General features: G+C 42.2%; 1 protein-coding gene across 1 annotated transcript in view; it reads left to right on the top strand.

Moving 5' to 3' along the window:
• LOC146830893 (fibrocystin-L-like) overlaps nt 1–24,959 on the top strand; it is a 533,569-nt gene that overhangs the window by 267,235 nt on the left and 241,375 nt on the right. The window contains exons 40-44 of the mRNA XM_085603812.1: nt 6,094–6,342; nt 9,180–9,329; nt 15,573–15,747; nt 18,767–18,923; nt 21,100–21,256. Coding sequence (XP_085459938.1) covers nt 6,094–6,342; nt 9,180–9,329; nt 15,573–15,747; nt 18,767–18,923; nt 21,100–21,256 — 888 coding nt within the window. The remainder of the gene's footprint in view (nt 1–6,093; nt 6,343–9,179; nt 9,330–15,572; nt 15,748–18,766; nt 18,924–21,099; nt 21,257–24,959) is intronic.

Here is a 24,959-nt window from a genome sequence, read left to right as displayed (position 1 = left end):
TTTGCTCACTATTTTATTATATTCATACTTCTTCTTGATTAGTTGGTCCAAGATGGTTTTGTGGCTTATATTCGTCGAGTGCAAGATTTCTAATGATTTAACTTCTTTTTCCAGTGATTCAAGTTCTACATTAAGCTTTTTGTTGATCTGCGCTTTGATACTGATAGCGACACCTCTGATGGTAGCTTTAAGCGCATCCCAAAGTGTTAGTGTTTTCGTGTCGGGGAGATCATTTAATGTGAAGTATTCCTTAATTGCGTTATCAATTTTTAGTTTATTAGCTTGGTCGGATAGTATATCCTCATTAAAGCGCCATCTTTTTGGTGGTAGGGTGGCGCGGGTACCTGCGATCCTGGCGCTAATACCGGAATGGTCAGATACAAGTTTAGGGGCAATATCAGTAATATCTATGAGATGTGCAAATGGGCTTGAGATTAAGATATAGTCAATCCTGGAGTAGGAGTTATGCGGTGCCGAGTAAAATGTGTAGTCTCTCGTGTCGGGGTGTTGGAGACGCCAAGAGTCCTTTAGGTTGAATTTGGAGCATAATTTTTTCAGGACCTCATGTGAGCGGGAGGGGTGGTATTTGCAATTAGATTGTCGATCCAAATGAGGGTCCATTGGCAGGTTAAAGTCGCCGCCCATTATTATAAGATTTTCCTGAGGGAGGCTCTCAAGAGCATTGGAGACCTTTTCCCAAAAAACTGGTTCGTCGGCATTAGGCCCATAGACATTGACTACATGGATATGGTCGTCCTCTCTCTGTAGGTGCGCGACTAAAAGTCTACCATTGTCATCATGGGTGTGTGAGGTAATAGTAATGTTGGATTTTTTAGAAATAAGGGTGATCACACCTCTTTTCTTATGGATTGCCGGGGAGCATAAGGTATGAGAAATCCAGTTGTGATTTATGAATCTTACGTCTTCTTCTGAGAGCTTCGTTTCTTGGAGTAGGATTATATCGCCTTTGGTTTTTGCTAAGTACTCTAAGGTTTTCCTCCGTTTCACAGGGTGATTGAGGCCCTTAACATTCAGAGATACAATGGTGAGATTATCTGTTAGCGTTTTATGTTGTGCCATCTAAGCGTCTGATGTCGCTTGTAGAAATAGTGAGCCCTAGGGACGTAATATTAGTAAGAGTGTCAACACTGACTAGACTGTCGTAGGTGAAACATGTGTGACAGGTTATGAAGCGAGGTATTAGCGGGCTGTTACACGTGCCGGAGAGAGTAAGGTAGCTGTTCCTGAAGATACGTATGGGATAGACATCAGCTGATATAACAGCAAGGTTCGATTTAACAAGCATACAAAAGTGGGATAAAAACACAAAGGAAACAATAAAATTTACATATACCCCCCTACCCGCCCCCCTCTTCCTCCCAACACCCTCCCTCCCCCCCCACCCCTCCCTCTCTTCCCTGAAGAAATCAAACTCAGGAGCTGCGACGGTAGGACCGTCTAAGGCAACACGGAGTAATACGAATAAACATTGTCTCATCAGGAGAAACAATTGTGAATTGACTATTAACTATGAGCGTAACTGATAGGTATATACGGAGAGTAATAGGGGTAGCTAGCAACATCTTTATATATGTCAAGCCCCCAGCGCTAATAACAAAACGCTGAGTAAAAGAATTGTGTGACAATATATGAGCAGTACGTAACAATGCATATCATAAACATTTCGTAAACACTGCATAAAGAATAATAAAGTTTCCAATGGAACATCAACACTCAGTCAAGCATTTCAAAAGGATATCCGATTCTCTGGTTTTCACTTATTGGAACATCAACACACAGTCAAGCAGTTCAAAAGGATATCCAGTTATCAGGTTTTCAGCTTATTGGACGAACATACAGATATGTCCATCTTCTGAGAGGGACCCCCCTCCATGAGACGCACGAGGTCTTGAGGATTTGTGAAGATGAATTGTGAAGATGTGATGATGAGTGGATCGCCAGTTTCAGAATCTTTACGTAAACAATGTATATCATAAACATTTCGTAAACACTGCATAAAGAATAATAAAGTTTCCAATGGGACATCAACACTCAGTCAAGCAGTTCAAAAGGATATCCGATTCTCAGGTTTTCCGCTTATTGGACGAACTTCCAGATAGGTCCATCTCCTGGGAGGGAGCCCCCTCCAGGTGACGTACGAGGTCTTGAGGATTTCGTGAAGATGAGTGGACCGCCATTTACCAGAATCTTAAACTTAGAAGGGCCGCAACTGAATGTTTTTCGATCTCAATTTGTCTCTCAGTTGTAGGAAGCCTTTCCGCTTGTCAACTGTCTCCTTGGAATAATCTTGTGTAAAGGTTATCCGTTGTCCTTCCCAGGTAACGTGGTGGTTCTTTCTGGCATAGCTTAGTATGAGATCTGCGTGTTGGTAGCGGAGTGGTTTGCAAATCATTGGCCGTGAACCACTTTTATTTGGAGAACTAAAGGTTGGAATTCTGTGTGCTCTGTCAAGTTCCAAGCCATGTTGGAAGTTTAGGCCCGTAATCATTGGGCATCAGGAATTTAAAAGGGCCCCCAACCAATTCAGGACACAGCTACAAAGAGGTCTTGACCCACCCCCCAAATGGTGCCCCATAGATTCTAGATCCATATTGTGGCTCAGTGCTCTTAAAATCAAGCTTTTGGGCTCTTTGCAATGGCAAACGGGCCCGTTGGCACCGAGACCCTACCACTTGCACTGAAATTCAATACAAGCTGCTGCCACCCCATCTCTTTGCACAGCAATGATCGATCACCAGTAGAGGACTGTCAACGCGAAGCACTACCCTACCCACCTGCGTTGCCTGACCTATTCTTTCCTGCCACACCGACAACCACCTGTTACGCTCATCTTTCTACATGCGACCCTCTACTACGCAAATTGGACTCTTGGCACAAAACTTCAAAAGGTAAAACTTGAGCAAAACTAATCTGGGACTGAATCTGACCCGTGCTCAATAGCAGTCGACCAGAACTTTTGACTTTGACCCAGTCCAGTACATCCAGATAGCCACAGGTGTCGCTTTAAGTTTTTGGGTGCTATTTTATGGTGTATACTTTAAAAATGCATAACTCCGGTTCTACTGAGTGTTGTTTTGATTGTGTTTTATTTATTACATGTTGTTGTATTTTCTAACTTGGTGTATGATTCTTTTTGTGTGGTGTTTTCACTGTTTTACTGTTTGAAGTTTTGCACAAATACTTTAAACTTTGCCTCTGAGGTAAACCTGATTGCTTTGTGCCAAGCTACCAGGGGCTGAGTATAGGTTAATTTGGGGTATGCTTGTGCCTAACCATGACTAGGACTGTGATTCCAGATTGGCCAGGGCTCACACCCCAGTCAACCCAGTAACACAATTTCTAACAAGTGGCAGCTGGTTGGCTGGTTGTGTATCAATGTTTAGTCCTTTAAATGCTAGGTGGTATATTGAGAGATCTTTACATAAGTTGTTAAGCTTTGTTTTTAGTAAAAATACACCGTTTGGTGTAGATTTCAGATTTCAACAGCGAATGCATCATACCAATGTGCACGGCACCCTTTTATTTAATAATAGACTAATAAGCAATTGCTGTAGAGATGAACTGGTGAACTGTGTCAGCAGAAAGACTTTATCCTCAAGAGCCATAAGCACAACTTAAGAAGAAAGATGTGCCATATAAACAAGATCCAAAAGCTCACATTGTTTGAAAATCAAAGATCCCAACTAATAAAGTATACTAACTTTAATTTACTCTGTGAAATCCCACCACTGAAATACATAAGTCAATTAAGGACTATCATTATAGGGCTGGGGTGCATGTTGTGAGCCTCAGCCCTTCTGTTGGCGGAATCCCCATTTCTCCACTGTTTCCCTGATATGTCAGGTGACATATGTCTTATGGCATGTGACAGGTGGCATAAGGTACATGACACATAGAGACATTTGCATCCTCCTGCCTTCCCCTTTACCCTCTCTTACAACTCGAATATGCTTATCTTGTGTATCCCAGCCCTGGATGTTTGGTCAAGGCCAATACAATTGTCAAGATAACACCAGTGATTAATGTTTCTGCTAAAGTGAGAGATCGGAGTTTTGTCTAGTGGCAGATGTGACTCTCCATAACGTAGTGCAGAGGGTTAATATGCCTGCTGCAAAGAACAGATCTGCATTTTATGTGGATAGCTGAGTGGATTAGTAAAGCCAGACTTTACAAGCACTTTAAAACAAAGTAAATGTATTTGAGAGAGAGGCTATGGAGAGATGAGGGGCACTTTTGCAGGGTGATAGGGAGGGAATCGAGGAGGAGGTCATATGGGGGCGCCAAAAAAGATTGTCACACTGGGCGCCACCAGCACTAAAGCTGCCCCTGCATGGAGTCTTCATCTTGTCTTTGGTTGCTTGCCTTATCCCCTCCTGCTTTTTCCTGAAGCCTGTGCATGATCGCATGTTGTGCGCGTCTGTTGGCAGAAATCCCAACTCTTCCTCAGTTAGCCTTAGCCCTTCCTCTTCTTCGTCTTCTTCTCCCTAGTCTTCTGCCCCTTCGTGCTTCTGCTCTCTCCTGTCGTCTTTTAATATATATTATTCCCTATCCTTCCAGGTTTACTCAATAGACTATGCTTATCACCTTGCTTATTCCTTGTTGCTATGGATCTGCTCCTTTCTTCCAGTTCTTTATTCGATGTAAGACGTTATTGTCATAGTTCATGTTATATTGTGAAGCAGCAGCCTGCTTCAGAGTGCATGAGCGCCATTGAAAATCATTACATCAATAAAAAATATTGGTGCTTTCCCTTTGCCCAATTCACAAATATGTGTGCTTGATATTTAATAGCCATGATGATCTTGTTCAGAGGTATCTGCAAGAGAATATTTGCATCTCCCCAACCATCAGATGACTTTGATCAAAACCTTGTGAGACTAGTTCATTTCTAGTACAGGCATGCATAATACGAAATGTTCTGTGTCTCATCACAGAGGCCAGTACATATTTTTCCACGGCCAAATTTAATAATTTTAATTTTAGGGTCCCTTCCTTTGAAAAATAATATACCAGTGATGGCACCTTTTGTATTCCTGTGCTGTGCATTGCTGCTGATATTAGTTTGCACCTTGGGAGTGCATGAAAAGTAAATTGGTTACTTCATGCATCCTGTACTTTTGAAATACCATTGGCAGTGTACCGAGCATGGAGTAGAAAATCAGTTAGGCTGAATCATGAAAATAAATGTGAACAATGAGCAGAAAATGCACAAACCCCTATTAGTGAAGCATCCTGCTTTTAATAGTCTTCTAGATGTGGAGGTTCATCATGAAATAAAATGTGTCGGCCCCTATTGCATGAACAGGTGGTACCTTCTGCTGATGGGGAGGAGGGTCCGTTTGCTTCTAAGTGGCAGGAACTGCCCATTTTGCAGTGGAACATCGCACAGACGATCAGACTTTTGCTTCTCTAAACCTCTGTGATATTTTTCAAAGCTAGGTAGAACTCCCAAAGACACACTTGGATGTGAGGTGCCCCAGATTACCGCTTGGAGAGAGGGTACGACCTCTGGTTGGTGGAGATATATCTCCTGGGCCGTCCTACTCATGGATGTTGAAGGGAATGGGCGGGCTACTGTTGCGTGTTTGCTCCACTTGACCACATCCCGGGGTTAGAGTTGCTTCAGGTCATCCCTACTTGAAAGCATTGACCATCCAGGTCACGAGCCGTAAACACTACATAATGAAGGTTTGATGTCATCAAGTTCTACCGTCATGCTCACAATGCATATGTAGTAGGCAGTTGTAGCAGTGACATAGCATGAGTTCCATGAGCCCAAGTGCAAGCAGTAAATATGCCCCCTGAATTCTGGCTGGAAGTAAACTACAGCTCTAATCAGGGTCCTGTGGGCCACTGCACCTGCTGCACCGTTGCTAGCTATGCTTTTAACTAATAGATGACAATTACTGCCGCCTCGCGCTGCTGAAATCTACATTTGATGTCAAGTGACTACCAGCGAACAATTGTACACTTTCATTTTGCAAAGCTTAATTGTGAAGGTTAAATATTGAAACTCTGCTTCTATAAGAGTTCCCTGGGATGAAACATGTTATTTATTGCCTTGTTTTTTAGGGCCGGCTGGAACAAGCGTGACGATCAGTGGATCCGGCCTGGGGACTGACAGCTCAGATGTAGCAGTGGCAATCGACAACGAAGCATGTGCTGTGGAGTCAGTCACCGACAGCGAACTGCGGTGCACTGTTGGGGATCACGTGGGGGGAAACTTTTCTGTTGTTTTCCGCAGAGCTTCTAAGGGCTTTGCTGTGACCAGCGCATTCTTCAAGTACGCATTCAGCATCACCTCCGTCGCCCCCACTGAAGGTACGTACAGTCCGCGACGGAAGACCTCAAAATTATGTTTTTGATTGTAATTGTAAATAGACTGTTTTCACTCAAGTAGTACACTGCTAATAGTTTTTTTGTCTTTGGATTTGTGTATCTTTGATGTGGGTTTTCCTAACATATGCCAACACCCATATCCGAGGCAACAAACACTTGTGCAATAATCTTTCTCTCACTTCAAGCCACCCAGCATGTGTGGTCAGAAGATACTAACCCCAAACCAAGACTCTAGGCCGAAGCTGGCTCAGGCTGTCCACACAACAACCAACTGAACCGCGTAAAAATAACAACGCTCAGTTTGTCTCAGCAGATGGCACACAAAGCTTCCCTCCGAAGAGTAATTATAGTGACAATATGAAAATCAATACAGTTAAGACAATCTAAATCATAGGAATTCAAAATTATATACCTTAAAAGCTACACTAGTGAATTCACATGAGTTCAGCAGGGCCGGACTGGCCGTAGAGAGCATCGGGCATTTCCCCAGAAGGTTGGAAGGGTGTGGGCCGGTTTTGCAGCTGTAGGGGCCGGTTTTGCAGCTGTAGGGGCCGGTTTTGCAGCTGTAGGGGCCGGTTTTCCAGCTGTAGTGGCCGGTTTTGCAGCTGTAGTGGCCGGTTTTGCTACCGTGGGCCAGTTTTGCAGCAGTGCTGCAATATCGGCCCCCAGTAAAACAAGCATTTGCAATGCAATCGATCTTGCCTTGGGGACCTTATATGTATTTAGCTATGCAGCACATTAGCCTGAGTGCAGAAACATCTACTGTTCTTAAACATGGAGGGAGAGTAAGCACCAAACTGCGGGACACACCAGGTTTGGGAGCACATGGAGAGAAATGTTGCCTTTCAGCAGGAAATGGTAATATCCAAAGCTCTGTTTTCAATATAAAATCAGGACCTTCGGTGGTCATATCACTAAAAATACAAGATTTGACAAAACTATTATTGTCTACGTGTGCTCGTGGAAGACCATTTCTATGGACTGAAATCTAGAGAATGCTAAAGTGATTCTGGTATTTTAACGACTTCTGCTGGCCGTTTTCTATCAAGACAGTTAAATAGAGGCAGTTGAACAGAAGAAAAAGTTCCTAAGCAGAAGCAGACAAGTCCTTGGGCTGATCTCCAGTACCCACAAAGTACATACACATATAAGTATGAACTAAAGTATATACAATAGGAAGTATATACAAGAGGTCTCGAATGCTCAACCTAAAAACAGGGCTGGTCTGACAAAACTGCCAAGGCTGTGTTGGGTTCCCAGTCTGGCCCTGCCAACAAGGTTTGAACATAACTTTAAAAAAAAGTAATTTCTCTTTCTTTCGACTTTCCTGTGTCTGCTGTGGTATCCCCAAGTCTTGTTAATTTCTATTGCTAATTGCAGGTTTACAGTCTTCATTTATGTATGTCTCTTTATTTCTCTTGAGGCAAGGTACTGTTTAGTAATTTATGTTGGCATAAAGTTAAACATTAAATGGAACAACCATTGCCAGGCATTCAGTGGTCCACCAGCTGAATTTGTTTTATAGAGGTGAAATACTGCGCAGTAAAGTGCCACTCAACTAAGAATACCGTTGTGCCAGGCACTAACCTCAGCAGTGGAGATGTTGCATATTACATTCAGTGGTATAAGTTTGCCGCTGGCACTACATACCACCAGTGATAATTAGCACTGCAGATAAATACGGCCAGGGAGTACATTGCATGGAATTACCATCATCTTCAAGGACTACAAAACTACCGCCTGGTGTAAATATTTACAGCAAGTGGGAAATATATTGTTTTCCAGAAATTAACTAGGATTCCCAGAGGCCGCCTAGCCAGAACCCTTCAGTCATCACTGGCTGTAGTTGAGTGCTGGTGATGGAACATCACACAAAATTGAGTTTAAGGGAGAGGCAGGTTCTTTAGGTTTGGCCCATTCTGAGTGCAAACCAGTTTCCACCGGATCAGTGACAGAATATTGGAAACACAAATCTCGTGTGGACAAAATATCATGTCAAAAATATTGAGGACAAGGATGTGGAGAACATGAGTACAAATAGGAATGTATAACTAGGTCTACCTACCTTGAAGATATACATGTCATCAAGGTTCATATATGTGGAATTATATATAGTACAACTTTACTTACCCATAGAAAATGACCTTCACAATACATTTTCCTCAATGTTTTAGACACAATATTCTGACCCATGATACTTGCGTTTTCCGATATTATGTCCGAACACCGTACTCTATAATAACATTAGTTGCTGTCTGCAAATAATATCTTCTGCAGAACTATTTATTATCTTCAAACAAGGTGACATAAATTGTGACAGACTTCAAGATTTTTATGCTTGCATCCGGAAATGAAAATCTTTCCCTAGTATGCAGAGCTGTAGAGGGATACAGACTTTTCAGTTTCATGCACTCCTAGGTTTAAGGTCAACTTGGAGCTCTTTCAATTTTGACTGATAATATTCTGCATTTTCTGTCAATGTTTCTTCTGCTAACGGTGTATATTGGATGTAGTGCAACTACTGAGCTTTCTATGGAATGTAAACCCAACAGAAATATTACCTCTTTCTGTAACCCATCAAAGTAGATTCAGCACCAAGGCAAATCTTCCCATTTTCAATCGGTCTTCTGTACAGAGCTGGTTTCAGGAGGGAATGTGGTTGGCGTGCACCATTCTGTGATATTCTTCAACCAATAATACAGCACTGGGCCACTCACAAACTGCTTAACAAACCTTGACCTACAGCTTAGTTCCTGAAATCTGTGGACCAGTTTAACGGTTTTTGTTTTATGCAAGTTATTTGCTTTCTTCCCTTTTAGGAAGCTTTGGTGGTGGCCAGAATTTGACAGTGGTTGGCACCGGCTTTGACAGAAATAACTCCCAGGTGTTAATCTGCAGCTCAGAATGTATTGTAAACACTGAGCAATCTGGTTTAAGTGCCCTCCTGTGTGAAGTGCCTCCCAGTAATGGTAAGTAGAGAAAAAAGCTTAAGTAATTTAGTTAAAAACCTAGTACTGCGTTTGATTTTTTTTTTCCTTCTGTTGTGACTTGCTGCATTGACTCAGCTCAAGTAATGAAACATTATGTTGTAAATCAGCTCATGAAATGTATCACAGATCTGGTATCCAGTGCAGAATGTGTACAGTATGTCTACATATTGTTGGTATCTATTGCTGAATCTCCCAAGGTATCTAACAAATGTCCTTTCACTAACAAACTAATCACATATATTAACAATTAGAGACTGCCTGTAGGACTCTGTGTTGCTTTCTAGCACACAGAGATAAACAAGTTTTTTCCCCCCGCCTTTGTCTCACCCTTGTTCGGTAGGCCAAAGCAAAAAAGTAAATCCCCAAAGAAACCGCAGTAGTCTTACGTGTACCAACACAAACGAAGAACAATGGCCTTAAGAAAGAGTGTGCTTGTCCATATCAGTATTAGTCATAAAGACAAAACCTTACTGAGCCAACTTCTTTAACCTACAAAAAAATACAATCAAGGGTCTGAGGTTATAGCAAACTGAAACACAAATAAGGGAGATATTTGTAAACTGGAAAAAACAAGCAGAAAGAAAATAGTTTGCTACTCCTAAACATTAATCCAATGGCAGCAGTGTATTGAAATTGCTCATTGAAAGAGAAGCAGCCAGCCATAAACATTCCTTGACAGGCAAGATGGACATTGCTATTTGCCTTAATATGATGTAAAAGTTCTTCCAGGGTGAATCCTGGGCATTTTTCAGAGATTTCAACATTGTTGCAATCTTCATACACTTCAGTATAAGTTCATCCTGTTTTACTTTACAGGAGTTCACATACTCCCTACCAACACTATCTGTAAAGGCTTACTGGGCATTGAAGTCTCTTGGCATGGAAAGGTCCCATGTATTAAATGAAGCAGGTTTCACCGCCTCTTTTCAGACTAAAATATCTAAGCCATCTCTTCTCCCATTTTCTGGGCTGTTATGTGGTTTCCATATGTACCTTAGCTACAAATGACTTCCACATAGACTGACAATGAGTGAGCTGAAACTGGGTTTTCCGAGCAGGGTTCAAAAGCAGGTGTAAACTAACCATAGCTAAAGTGTGCATCACATTAGGCACTTATAGTCGGCTTAGACAGAAACGAGAAATATCCTGTTCTCCTTAAGTCACACAATTAAAATAATTACCTGGAATCCGATTATATGCTGAATATCAGGCTAACTTATCTTTACAAATAAATATGGGCGTTGATTGCTTTAACCAAACCTGCAATCCAAATTATAGTGAAGTAATATGTCTATTGATCTGGTGGATAGGGTCTGTAGCATGATGCTGACAAGGCTCAGCTCAGCAGGCAGCTGACTGAAAGGGATAAACAAGGTAAAACATCCATTGTCCCAGTTTTCATAACCGGTCCCTCTGCACAAGGCTAGGCCACATAATACTAATATGTCTGTCTTGGAGGAGTGAGATCGTAATAACTACCTAAAAATTACCAAGCCAAGCCACATTAGTACTGAAAGAATAAAAGCATACCTTTTTAATAGCACGTCATGCTGTTTCAGGCCTCCTCCCACAGTGGAATAAAAAAACCTGGGTTCTAAATCGAACAAAAAGAGGGTGGGTACATAAAGTAGATGGATGTCCGTTCAAATATAATAGGATAAGGAGTTGTACAATTATATGTAAAGCGGTTCTAGGTATGATAAAGATTGACAAAAAGGAAACGCGTAATTTAGTTAACATAAGAAATTAACTGAACATAGAATCTATTAATTCTTTAATGACTGCCCAGACAAATTGGTCTCAGAATCCTAGTATAATCTGTGTCTTAAGTATTTAGAAAAGATAGATAATCAGAGAAATACTGAAGCACTCAAAGAAGTCCAATCATTATACAGTGTGATCAATAAAGAATTGTTGAAAGCTTAGAGTTGTGTTGGTCTGGATTTAATCTTTCCATGGTGGTTCTCATTTCTTGCGTAACAATCCTTTACAAACAAACACATGTTTCGTCACCTTGACTTTTTCAAGGCTGAAGTCTGCAATCAGTGCAAGTATTCCAAAAGTTTGAAAAGGCAATAGTGTAGTACCTCACAATATGGAGTCCTGGCATATTGTTGGATACTCACACGAGGCACTTGTCATGCGTAAAAGGCTTATCAAGGTAATTCACATATTTGTCTCCTACCTAGCAATAAACTCAACAAGATTTTCACGTACACATACATGGGATGTTTCACTTTCTTCAAATACCTCATACGTGTCTGCACTACTATATATGATATTTCTCATTTCAGCACCTACTGACACGCTGATTTTTGGTACCAAGTCTTTTACTTCTCAACACCTTAGGATGCCTTATTATGAGATACTACATTATTGCCTTTTCAAAATTAGAATACTGGCACTGATTGCAGACTTCAGCATTGTAAAAGTCTAGATGACGAAACACGTGTCTGTTTGTAACAGATTTTTACAAAGGAAATGTTATTAACAGTGAAAAAACAAATACAAACCAATACAACTCTGAGCTTGCAACAATTCTTTATTGATCATACTATACAATGATTGGACTTATTTGAGTGCTTCTGTATTTCTCTGTTTATCAGTCTGCTGAACTGACGTTTCTCTGGTTATGGCTATCTCAACTGGCTGGCAGGGCGTGAATACCAGGAAAGCACCCACTTCACTTTTCTGTTACGATTTTGCAAATATGTTTTCCCGAAATGTATGTAGGGGTGAGGATGTGCGGACATTGAGGCAAAGCCATCATCATCAGCATTCAGTAAAAATAATTGGCAGAGCCTACAATTGCTGGGAGTTTCCCCTTTTATGTGAATATGTTCACATGAGGAAAGCATGTTGACAGACTTGACCAAAAAGGCCACCTCATTATAATTCGAAGTGGTGCAAGACCAGAGAAATCATATGCATAGTGCTTCTACTTGAAGGCTGTGTGACAGAGTTGTTGGTTAACAGTTTCCAGATGTTCACATAGTTTCATTCTCTTCTCATGTGCAAACCCTAGCCCTGCTTCATTGATTGAAAATTAATGTCACCCCACCGTATGGATTTGGACCCATGTGGTTTGACTAGCAAACATTTGGACTCTCTCATCTGGATGGTGCTATTGCCCTGTTCCATGGCCTTCTAAACTTCACAGTAGCTTCTGTTAAGGGCATTGTACATGTTGTAGTATGTGTCATATTGAGGGACTTAAGAAATAGGACTCCCACTCTGATGTAAATCCATCGGTTCCACTTGTCAGCTGGCACCATTTTTATAGTATTATTAACTAAGACATCATGACCAGCACCTCTTTTTATCCTGCAGACAAGATCACCATCTCGGGTGGTTCTCTGCACACCTGCAGCCAGGAAGCAACCAGACTGCAGACCAAGTGTTTATAAAAGAAAACAACTGCAGCCTGCTATTTCCATCTAGTATCCAGTATCTGGAACAACATCCCTATGTGCATCAGGATCACCCAACAGAATGGCATTCCAATTTAGGATAGAATTGAATATGCACCTCTTTAAAGAGCACTACATCACAATGCACTAGCCATCCAGAAACCAGCTACCTCATCTATCATTTGCAGACTTTGTACTTGTCTTTGACCCTGTACAGTTCTTCATTACCTTTTGGCTAGGTTCCTGCAATAGAATGGCATATAAAAACATACATATATATAATATAATGTACTCTGGCATTAATATGAACAGTATCTTGGAAAGATATTCTAAATCATCTGTTCCTTTGCCCCAACTTCCATTGTGGAGACATTAATTTGGATCTGCAAGCTTCTTACCAAATGCTGAGAAAAATAAAATAACTTCTATGATTTGAAGAACATAGCTGTGGCTCTGTCATGAGTGAGATCCTTGGCTTATCCTGGCGTTTTTAGCTATCAGTCCTCTACAAACTGTGGGGCTTATTCCCAAACAAATTTTGGAATACTGTTTTGCATACGTAAATGGGACCGAAACATGTAAAATGGAAATAGTCAAGGAACATTCATAGGGAGTTAGTGGAAACAGAATTGGCTGCCCATTCTTTGCACATTAACTAATAGGGAATAATTATGAGGGAGTTGGACATTTTGAGGCAGAACTCCAAAGACAAGTAAGGGTATGCAAAAGAGAGGGGTATTTTGTAATTAACATTCACCTGCTATTGTGCCCTTCTGTGTGCAATCCGACTTGGAAGGGGACTATTGTCTTTGTATGTTAACCATGGATTCCCTTCTCATGTTTGAGTCATCTTATTAAGCACTGTGAAAATGCAGCAAAGAGGCTGTTATTTACGTATGTGGATAAACTTAAGTCGAGGGACATGCATCCTGTAATAAAATACAGAAGAATACAATATTGTAGGATAGTGATTGATTTGGATAGCATTCATATACTCTGAGGAGCCTTAGGGAAATCTGAGTGACTGTACCTCCGGAAGAAGAAATCTTTGAAGGTGAATGTTCTGCCTTATGTTGTGAATTACAACAGATTCAAGATTCCATATCCGTAAGAAATGAACGGGCTTCTGTTGTGCCTGGTGGTGTTAAATCAACAGATGCAACAATATAAAAATAAAGGAACCATGGGCCACGTATGTACAACTGGTCACAAAATAATAGTCACAATTTACGACCAGTATTTTTGCAACCAGTGTAATATTTTGCTGAGCAACTTACGTAATATTAGGTCGGTTTGTAAATTACCAATTCATAGTGGGTCGCAATTTGACCTACCTCATACATATTACTAAGGTAGATTTCAAATTGTGACCCACTAGGAATCGCAGCCATCACAGGGATGATGAACTGATGGCAGTTCAGGAGGCAACCATGTCTATGATTGCTTTTAAATAAAGAGATTTTTTTTTCTTAAATGCAACCTGGTTTCCATAAAGGAAAATGGGGTACATATAAACAAAAAAAATGAAAAGTGTAATTTTATTTTTTATGAGTAGGCAGTGGATCATATGACCACTTACCACTCTTAAAAAATAGTTTTGTCAACATTCACAAAGGCAAAGGGGTCAAATGGGGACCCTTTACATTTGTGAATGAGTTACCACCTCCTTTGAGGTGTTGGTAATATATTAATGTTTTCAATAGCCAATCCATTCCCCAAAGTCCTCAAAAGATGTGGGTGGTGGGTCCAAGTTAGAGTTTAGGACATACAGGCAAAGACACTGTGCAGCCTATTCTGGTTTTTGGAAGACACAACAAACACTTTTGTTATTGTGCCGAATTTATTAATTTTTTATTTATCTTTTTATTATAATTGAGCTGTAAACACATCTGTACATTACAGTTATTGAAACACCACCAAGCACTATTACATTGTGTCCTAGGTTAGCATTATTAATCATCTCTGGGCCCGACCCTCCCTGCCCACACATATCCTAATGTTTTCTTCAGCTAGTCTCCAAACTGAATTAAGGAGAGTAGTCTCTCTCTCTTTATTGTTTAGTTAATTAAAACCATAACAATTTTTCTGCGTGTATCGACTTTGATTACAAACATTCATTAAAATGATTTCATCAACCCAATGTCACACAATTATAAAACAAAAATCTTCCATTGTCAATGTTCTCTAAAACCCTATAAAATGGTATCTAAATTATGTAAGACTATTGATTGATTTGAGACAGACATGAAAAACTGTCAGATATCGGGTGACAAACTTATTAGTTTAATTTATGATAGTATTAATTTGTAAATTAGATGTTAAGATCCTAGGCCTCGTATATTACTACGAGTCATGAGGTTTTTGCGGGTCGTGATTGTATCCTGCCTAGTGTGTAAAGCAATAGGTTCAGTCTTTAAGATGACAATCTGGCAGGCCGGTTCCGGCAGGCATTGTTTCTTCAGTGTGTAGACCCTCACTTGGTTTCACCCACTGGAGGTGTACATGGATGCCCCCTGTATTCATTACATTTACTCCCAATTTCCCCCCATTTTTTGGGCATCTCCTTTTAACATAGACTGTTTTCTCTGCCAACATACACCAGTCCATATCCCTTTTCCAGTCTCGGAGCGTGGGCGGGAGGTAGCCCCCCAGTGTCAAGCTATGTTGCGTTTTGCCAACTATTGTGCCACATTTTACTCTTTTCTTAAACCTTTATTGTTTAAAAGCAACATTTGTCATTATCAAAATCATTTGATGCATCAGATCACAGATACACAACAAAATAAGATCTCAGCTGTGCTTGTTTTTACAGGGACTGGTTCTACAGAAGTCTGCAGTGTACGTGTGATCAATGGCAGAGACTCAGTCACGCTTCAAGACGTTTATACCTACCGGTCTTCTTTGACACCCATAGTCAATGATGTTACTCCAAGAAGGGGAGGCACAGGAGGAGGCACGCTCCTCACAATAACAGGAACAGGATTCAGGTACTAGCTTCACAAAGACCCCTTGGGACAATAGTTCAGTAGATGGTGAAGCATTTTAAGTATACAAGACACGAATTTATGTTGAAGCAAGTGCCATTCTACCACTGGGCTGTACAACCTAAAAATAAGATAACGGTTAGTTATTTAGAAAGACTAAGGAATTTCTCCACAAACTAACTAAGTAGATGTTCATGAGCACAAGAGACAAACTTTTTTAACTTTCACACAAAAGCCTTTCAGTTTATGGACATAAACCTATTTCAGTGTTTCAGGCAATACATTGGACATATTTCAATCAATCAATCAATCAATCACTTATTTGTAGAGCACGCTAAGCACCCGTGAGGGTGTTTCCAGGCGCAGAGTGGGCGGGTGGGGGTGCAGCTACTGCTCAAACATCCAGGTCTTGAGAAGTCTCCTGAAGACCAGCAGGTCCTGGGTCTGTCACAGCTGTGTGGGGAGGGTGTTCCATGTCTTGGTAGCAAGGTAGGAGAAGGATCTGCCGCAGGTGGAGGTCCTGTGGATGTGTGGGACGGTGACGAGGGTGGGGCCGGCAGAGCAAAGCTGGCAGTTCGGGGTGTAGAAGGTGAGGTATGCTGGTCCAGCGTTGTGTAGTGCTTTGTGAGCATGGGTGAGGAGCTTGAAGGTGATCCTCTTCTTGACTGGGAGCCAGTGCAGGTCTTTCAGGTGGGCGGTGATGTGGGTGTGGTGAGAAATGTCAAGGATGAGGCGTGCGGAGGCGTTTTGTATGCGTTGGAGCCTCTTCTGGAGCTTGAACGTGGTCCCTGCGGAGAGGGCGTTGCCGTAGTCCAGTCTGCTGCTGACGAGGGCCTGTGTGACTGTCTTTCTGGTTCTAGTGGGGATCCATCTGTAGATCATGCGGAGAGTGTTGAAGCAGGAGGAGGAGATGGCGTTGACTTGCTGGGTCATATAGAGTGGTGAGTCCAGGATGAACCCCAGGTTGCGTGCGTGGTCGGTGGGTGTGGGCGCGGCTCCCAGGGCAGCCGGCCACCAAGAGTTGTTCCAGGTGCAGTGCGTGGATCCGAGGATGAGGACCTCTGTCTTGCCCGAGTTAAGTTTCAGGCGGCTGGTCTGCATCCAGCTGGTGACGACCTTCATTCCTTTGTGGAGGTTGGTTTTGGCGGTGGCGGGGTTTTTGGTGAGTGAGAGGATCAGTTGAGTGTCGTCGGCAAAGGAGACGATGTTGAGGTTGTGCGAGCGGACAATGTTGGCAAGCGGTGCCATGTAGACGTTGAAGAGGGTAGGGCTGAGGGATAATCCTTGGGGCACGCCGCAGATGATCTTGGTGGCTTCAGTACTGAAAGGGGGGAGGCGGATCCTCTGGGTTCTATCGGTGAGGAAGGAGGTGATCCAGTCCAGGGCTTTGTCGCGTATTCCTGCATCGTGTAGGCGTGTGCGTATGATGTGGTGGCAGACAGTGTCTAAGGCAGCCGAGAGGTCCAGGAGGATGAGGGCCGCAGTTTCGCCGTTGTCCAATAGGATCCTGATGTCGTCTGTGGCAGCGATGAGGGTGGTTTTAGTGCTGTAATTGCTGTGGAATCGGGATTGGGACGGGTCCAGGATGTTGTTCTCCTCAAGGAAGTGGGTCAGTTGCCTGTTGATGGTCTTTTCGATGACTTTCACCAGGAACAGAAGAAGGGGGATGGGCCGGAAGTTCTTGAGGTCCTTTGGGTCCACTGTGGGTTTCTTGAGTAAGGCGTTGATCTTGGCGTACTTCCAGCTTTCCGGGAAGGAAGGTGGCGGTCTCGAAGGAGCTGTTGATGATCTTTCTAAATTGGGGTGCGATGATGCAGTTTGCTTTGTTGAAGATGTGGTGAGGGCAGGGGTCGGATGGTGAGCCAGAGTGGATGATGTTCATGGTCTTGATGGTGTCGTCGTCGTTACCGTGGGTCCAGGAGAGCAGATGGTTGGTGAGGCTGGGGGGCAGTGAGTCTGCAGTGTTGGCAGCTGTAGGAAGGGTCTGGGTGTTGAAGCTGTCATGGATGTCTGCGATCTTGCGTTGAAAGAAGGTGGCTAGGCAGTTGCATAGGTCTTGCGACGGCGGGATGTCTTTGAAGCTGGAGCTGGGGTTGGAGAGCTCCTTCACGATGTTGAAGAGCTCTTTGCTGTTGTGTGCATTGTTGTAGATGCGTTCCTTGAAGGAGGTCCTTTTGGTGGCTCGGATGAGTTGGTGGTGCTTGTGGCTGGCGCTCTTTAGACAATGGCGATTCCTCCTCCTGGTCTGTTGGTGCGATCCCTTCTGGTGATCTTGTATCCATCTGGGATGGCTCTGGCAATGTCGGGTGCCGGGGAGGGGTTCATTCATGTCTCTGTTAGGAAGGCGGCATCGGGGAGGTAGAGTCGAGTAGGTCCCAGAGTTTGACGGCGTGCCTGTGGACGGAGAGGGTGTTGAGTAGTATGCATCTGAGGTGGTTGCGTTCTGCTCTGACAGGTGGGGTAGGGTGTGCGGGTGTTCGGTGGTTAGTGAAGCTGCAGCTGCGGCAGGTGAAGGGGCCGTGGGTGAGTATCGGGCTGGCCTGGAAGCAATTTGGTGATCGGACGGTGTTGAGTCCGTGGAGGAAGCCGGCGTCGTAGCGTTTTCGGGTGTTGTGGCTCTCGCGAGGGCCAGGGGGTCTGGCTCTGTGCGTGGTCCAGGCGCGGACGGGGGCAGATAGGCTTGCCTTAGGCACACCTTTGGCGCGACCACGCAGCGGTCGCCATTTAAGTAGGGAAGGGGGGAGGGGCGGCGGGACTTCAGTTTGGCAGAAAGGTTTCTTTGTTGCAACCGAGTGCGCTCTCCACCTAACTTTAAGTGAGGGCTCAAGTTTTGTAATATTAGTTTGAGCCAGAATAATTCCACAATTTTTCTAATAATGTTATCATACTATATACCACCCCTTTGTAAGGTTTAATACGGACAATAAGGACTTAAGAGAGCTATATGCAGCAAATAAAACAATTACCTGTAAATTCACGTTGTGCACCTTTAAATTCTGAGTGCTTTTCTTTTTTTCCACAGCTCAAATATTACAGATGTTGAAGTCACCATTGCAGGAGATGCATGTGAAGTTACTTTTTCAAACAGTACAAGCATCATATGCAGAACAGCGGCACATTCTCCCTCAGAGCGGACAAAAGTGAAGGTCAACATTGGGGGCCACGGAATTGCAAAGCTGGTAATGACAATACAACCGCTCCCCACCCTCTTCACTTTCTATAGGTACAAGAGATACAGTTTATAAGAAACAAGTGCGGCGTTTATTCTAATCTCGTTCATAGAAGTTAAAACAATACTAGCCCCTGTGTGTACTCAGTACTCTGTTGCGAAAAGTGTTGTAATCACTACAGTAGCCAAAGAGTGCCATTATCCTGGTGTGTTTGCAAACTCAGCACCAGCCCACCTGCCTGACAGTGTGGACAAATGAGGCCCAATTAGGGCTAATGTGGGTACTCATTGCAAGTATCATTATGTGAAAGGCATAGAATATATGTAACCTTCCATAAACAAATGTGACTATACTCTTACGCTACTAATAATGGAAACACCAAAAAATCTAATTTTTGCTGAGATGGTGTTGAAAAATAAAATGTCCAAATGGCAACATTATGGCTGTCTCTACATTGATATGCAGACCTAGCAAGCAACTGTTGTTTTATAGTATGAAGTGTTGTGGCCGTTATGCATTCAATATCAAAGCCTTAACCAGCAGGCGCTGCTATAATGCGCTGTCATTTGCTTTAGAAATGATGGGCCATAATTATGGCAAAGTCACGCAGCGCAACATGTCAACTTGCTGCGCTGCGTGACAGGGAAATGGCCGGAATGTGCGGTATTTAGAAGAATACGTTGTATTCCTGCCTATGTCCCTTCAATAATACCATTTTGGCTGCCTAGTGCCCACACAAGCAACCTTGCACCATGGTGCAAGAGGCGCGTGTGTTGCAAGGATGATTCTTTTTGTGCAGGAAGGGGGCCCTTCCTACAAAAAACAATCCCCTGAGGCATTTCCCTCTTTCTCTCATGGAAAGAAGAAGTAAGGAGGAGAAATAAAGATACTTCTTGCCTCACCTGAGAAGGCGTTTACATCCTGGTGTATTCCCAGGTCTACCAGCAATGGTAAATCCGGCAATGTGTAAAAATCCGTAGGAGTGGTGTGGGAACACCCACGCAATGTCCATGGAATGCGTTTCCACGGCAGACTAATATAGCGCAGCGATTTGCACTTCGTTACGTTACTCACTTATGAAGCCACTCAGGGCCACACAAGGTGTCCTTGCATGACTTCATGAACCACATTTTGGGCTTGTGCCACGCATTCACCATGTTCTGTGGTGTAAGCACGACGCAACCCCACTCATAAATATGCCCACATCATTTTTTCTCAGACATGAGCACCTGCTGCCCATGTGCCCCAACTGACAAAAAAAGACATTTGAATGTAAAATGGTGCTGCATTGATGTAGCCCCTGCTACAACCTGGGTCCTTCTGATTGAGCTGTGGTTGGGCAAGGTGGAGCAGAAAGAGAAGAACGGGCTGTGTGATTTGTAAAAAAGCCTAATATTCCGCATGTTTCTTCATGTGTGTGTGTGTGTGTGTGTGTGTGTGGTGCTGACTGGCTGTGAAGCAAGTAAGCACTTAAAAATGGGCACCTGAAGCTGAACAGTAAGGAGGCTGTGTGCCTTCCCAAGCGTCCCTTTCTTCCACTATATAACACGGGCATACTCAATTCAAAACAACCAAGACTGCTTTCCGCACTGTGGTGTTTGACGACGAGAAACGCGTAGAGGCAAACTGTGATTGGAGAGTGGCTGTAAGAAATGGGCCTCAACACACAACTGGTAGTTTATACAAACTCTTTATTCATAACTGAAAACATTTAAATGCACATTTTAGCATATTGAGACAAGGTCCCTCCCAGCTGTACGGTGCACAGGACAAGAGGCCTATTTTTTTAGAAACAATAGGTCTAGTCTTTTGTTATATCTGAATGTTCTTTATCATTGGTGAGCTTGTGTGGGTGGGTGTATGAATGCACAAATGGGTCAATAGATGGCAAAGTGCAACATTCCAACCCACCTTGCATATAACATCTCTTATCAACGAAAACGCACTCCAATGCTTATCTGCAGCATGTCAGCCTTTTTTTGCATACTGCTGTCATGCCATTCACATTTTGATTACCAATTTGATTGGGTTGTCCATCAAGCACGTTGAATACCTTAAGGTGTGCCTTTTAAAAGAACAAGTACTAACTTTTTAATAGGTTTGTGTTTTAAAATGTTCTTTTATTTAGTTCTTCGACCAGCAAGACTATATGCTTAATAATATGACTATATTGCTTGTATTGCAGGACCAGGCTGACTTCTTCTACATTGATGTTTGGTCCTCCAATTCCTCTTGGGGTGGTAAATCCCCTCCTGGGGATGGCTTTTTGGCTGTTATCGACCCGGGACAAACAATCCTGCTGGATGCAAACACCGCAGTGCTCAAGATGCTTGTCATTCAGGGTAAATCTGGAGTCTTTATTTTAATTTACATATCACACGATATTCATGGAAAACATCAACGATGCGACAAAGGGATGAATTTGGAATACATGAAATCACTCAAGAGAATGTCCTCAATAGAGACTGTTAGAACTGCATGAAAAGCAACATAGGCATCTAAACACACGGGAAACCAAAACACTTTTAAAAAGAGAATGGTTAGAAATGATTAACGGTTTGGCATATGGTGCACATATAGTATAACATGAGACTATAAATTAGAACATTTGGATTAAAACCCACCTGGCCTGCACACAGACTGACTTGTTCTTCTATTTCTTTTCGGCAACACCAAGAAATACCACCATTTAGGTCTGTCTTTAGATTTCAAGCCAGCAGCTTGTAAACAAACAAATAATTCAATAAACAATATACATATATACCTACATAGAAGCACTTTACATCAGACCTCGTCATCCATTGTTCTGTTCACCTGTCATTCACATGTTGATGATTTTGCCCCCAAACTATACCATTGGCTTACTTGCACTGTAATTGACAGTTTTTTGTCTGATTATGTGAGTATTTTCGCTAAAAAACACGAAGGGAGCCCTTATTTTGCGCCTGTTTTTTTCTTTTCATTCTTTTTCCTCTTTTGTTTTTGTGGTCATCTTTGTGTGGGTAAACTATATCTTCAGGTAACAAACAGCATTTCAAAGCCAATTGTGCATTCACTTTCCAGAAAAAAGAATCGTATTATTCTATGATGTCCATTAAAACTAACAAGCGTTTCCAGACCTGTTCTGAGTATGCCTCTCTGCTAGGAAGCTTCCAGACATTTATATATGTTAGATCTTCATTTATGCTTTTATAATATGGTTCAATAATATTATTGAGAGGGTCTGGTAATCTCATGAACTATGAGGTGGAAAGATGAGTGGTTTGAAAATGTCACTAGGAACCTGAGATGGTAAAGTATGACTATATCACACCTCACCTGTTATGTATTTTCATATTACATGTGCATTTTGGCGGTCTTTAAATTGAAACAGCTCTTTTCTTCAAAGTACAGCTGACAATATGCATTGATCAGAATTAGAATGTTTAAGAGTACTGTGTAAAAATGAATTTTTTATAGAACAATCAGTAATAGTTAGGCCCAGTGGATATATTTAATTCTGGGGCTGTTGCGTTTACCACAGATTTATGGATTTCACTCATTTTTGCCACATAATGAACCACATAATTTCAGATCTCACAAAAATATTAATTTAGATAACCCGCTGAATAAACCTAGCAGCTCTGGCAATGGTAAATCTCTGCAGAGTGGTTTGGGGCTGTTATTAATATGATGAAACACATATTTTAAAGGAAGCAATGACATATTTCATGTATTTCACCATTCCTGGTTAAACTGATGTTATAATTAGGTGTTGGCAAGAGACACAAGCTAACACTGAAATACACCAGTTATAGTTTAGTGTAGTAAATATAACTTGGCCCCTATCATGCACAGTTTATGATCTCACATATTACATAATCATTATGTTAAATTACATTATTTGATGACATTACTGATTGACTTTAAATAATAACTGTTGCAGTTGCTAATGAGATCAATCAATGATTCTGACACTGATGACAGTGTGCTATAGGTTTTGTGTACGAGGAGTAATACAACAAGCTACATCGATGATTGGACTCTTATGAGCTTGCGTGTTAGATTTCAATGATGTAAAAAGAAATTAGATATTTCAGAAGTGAAGAACTTTTGATGGATGTCCTTTTCTTTGTTTGCATTTAACTAAAGAATGGGTACAGTAGCAACCGGTCAGTTATGGAGAACTGGCCACTGAACATCATTTAATAATAGACCTTTTGGCCAACCTTTGCTCTGAAGGGATGAAGATGTGCAAGTAGGGAGCTAGGTGATCTTGGAGGGGTGAGTGCAGGGCCTGGCTACAGGTGAGACCCAGCATATGATCCCCGCTTCACTTAAGCCTGTGTCAAACTTGTCCTATATATGACTGAAGATCATGTGCAGTGTATGTTTGATGCTTTTAGCGGGTTTGATGCAGGGCCTTACTGGAGCCTACACACTGGGTCCATGTCCTGATGCAAGTTGAATGCAGGGTCTGGTGGGAGACGATGACTGATCACGAGTGATGTCATCAGTGATGTCATTTAACATGTCATGTTTGATGTATAGTTATAGTAGAACATGATGGGGACACAATTTATAGTTCACTTAACTGAAACAAAGGTCAAAGTGACATTATAATTAATTATGGTAATAGGATCTTACCTTGTGTTAAAAATACCCCAGAAATTCACTGAAAAACAAATAGGTAAAGTGATGGTATAGTTAAGTATTGAAATAAGATAAAGGCTAACGTTTAGAAAACAAAAATTAGAGAAATTCATCATTAATAGTTCACTGAGCTAACTATAGCTTGTGCCCCTAAAGTGGTATGCTTATTGTTCCATGGCTAAAATATGAACGAGCGAGCCATATCTGGACGGAAATATTTGCTTGCGGTATACTATGCAGTACAAATGTCTACACAGAGACAACTAACTGTCCATGAGTGAGGCCCATAAGATGTGTAATTTTTCTGAAACTAGCATACCAGAATTGATCACTCTATTTTAGTATATCTGTCTTTGCATGCAATCCTTGTGGTGTTTTTTCCACTGTGTCCCACCCTGTTAAGCCCCCTTTGCCTAGATTAGCACCAAATTCGCGCCCCTCTGGATTGGAACAAGCTTCCGCTCTACTTAACGTCATTGTATGGATCATTTTAAATGTAGGAAACTTCTTAAAACAGAGCTGTTTGTGGCCTAGTAGTTTTAATTTTGTTTATGATCTGGACTGCGCTCGGATACCCTTCCTGGGGTGATTTGTGCGCAATTCGTCCCTCAATCTACAGTCATATGACCCAATTCCAGTCGACTGGTCTGACCACATGCAGCTCCCATTCTCCCTCTCTTACACCAAAAATGCCAGGAAACCCAAGAAAGAGAAAATATGGTTTAGGGACACATCCAACCTTGACACATAAGCAATGGCCATCATAGCCCTTCCTACCCTAATCTCGATTACACCCCACCTTGATATTAATGAGACCATGGACAAATATAACTCCTGCATGGAATCCCTTATCGACAAATTTGCATCCCTGAAGTGCAAATTATCTAGACCAAAACCCTCCAATCCCTGGTTCTCAAAAGAACTTTACAAAGAAAGAAAGCTTATCAGAAAGAAAAAGAAAGAATGGAGATTAGTGCCCTCTCACCTGCGTATGAATAAGCTTTGCATAGAGGGAAAAAAGTACAAAGACCGAATCCTTGGAGCCAAATCCTCTCACTTCAGAGCACTTGTGAATTCTGCAAAGAACAGACCAAAGCGTCTTTTCGAGGTTCTAGCACAAGCTACAAACCCCTCCACCACTTCATCTCTTGAGCCATCAGTGGCCTGCTGCAAAAACTTCATGGATGTCTTTGACAGAAAATGCAGAGACAGCCAAAACTTGTTACACACCAATGAACCTCCAGAAACTGAGATTCTACCGTGCAAGGCACTTCATTTGTGGTCCTCCATCTCCCCATTCCTGAACGAGACCTACAGCAAACAATCTGCAAAGTTAAACCCTCGAACCACCTTCAGGATGGCATTCCAGGGTCTATCAGCAAATCTCTTGCCACTCACCAACTCCCCCTTGGA

Source organism: Triturus cristatus, chromosome 5_1, assembly GCF_964204655.1.
Source record: "Triturus cristatus chromosome 5_1, aTriCri1.1, whole genome shotgun sequence".
In the NCBI taxonomy this organism is placed as follows: domain Eukaryota; kingdom Metazoa; phylum Chordata; class Amphibia; order Caudata; family Salamandridae; genus Triturus; species Triturus cristatus.
The sequence above is the reverse complement of the archived record's forward strand: the minus strand, read 5'-3'. Positions and strand labels throughout refer to the sequence as shown.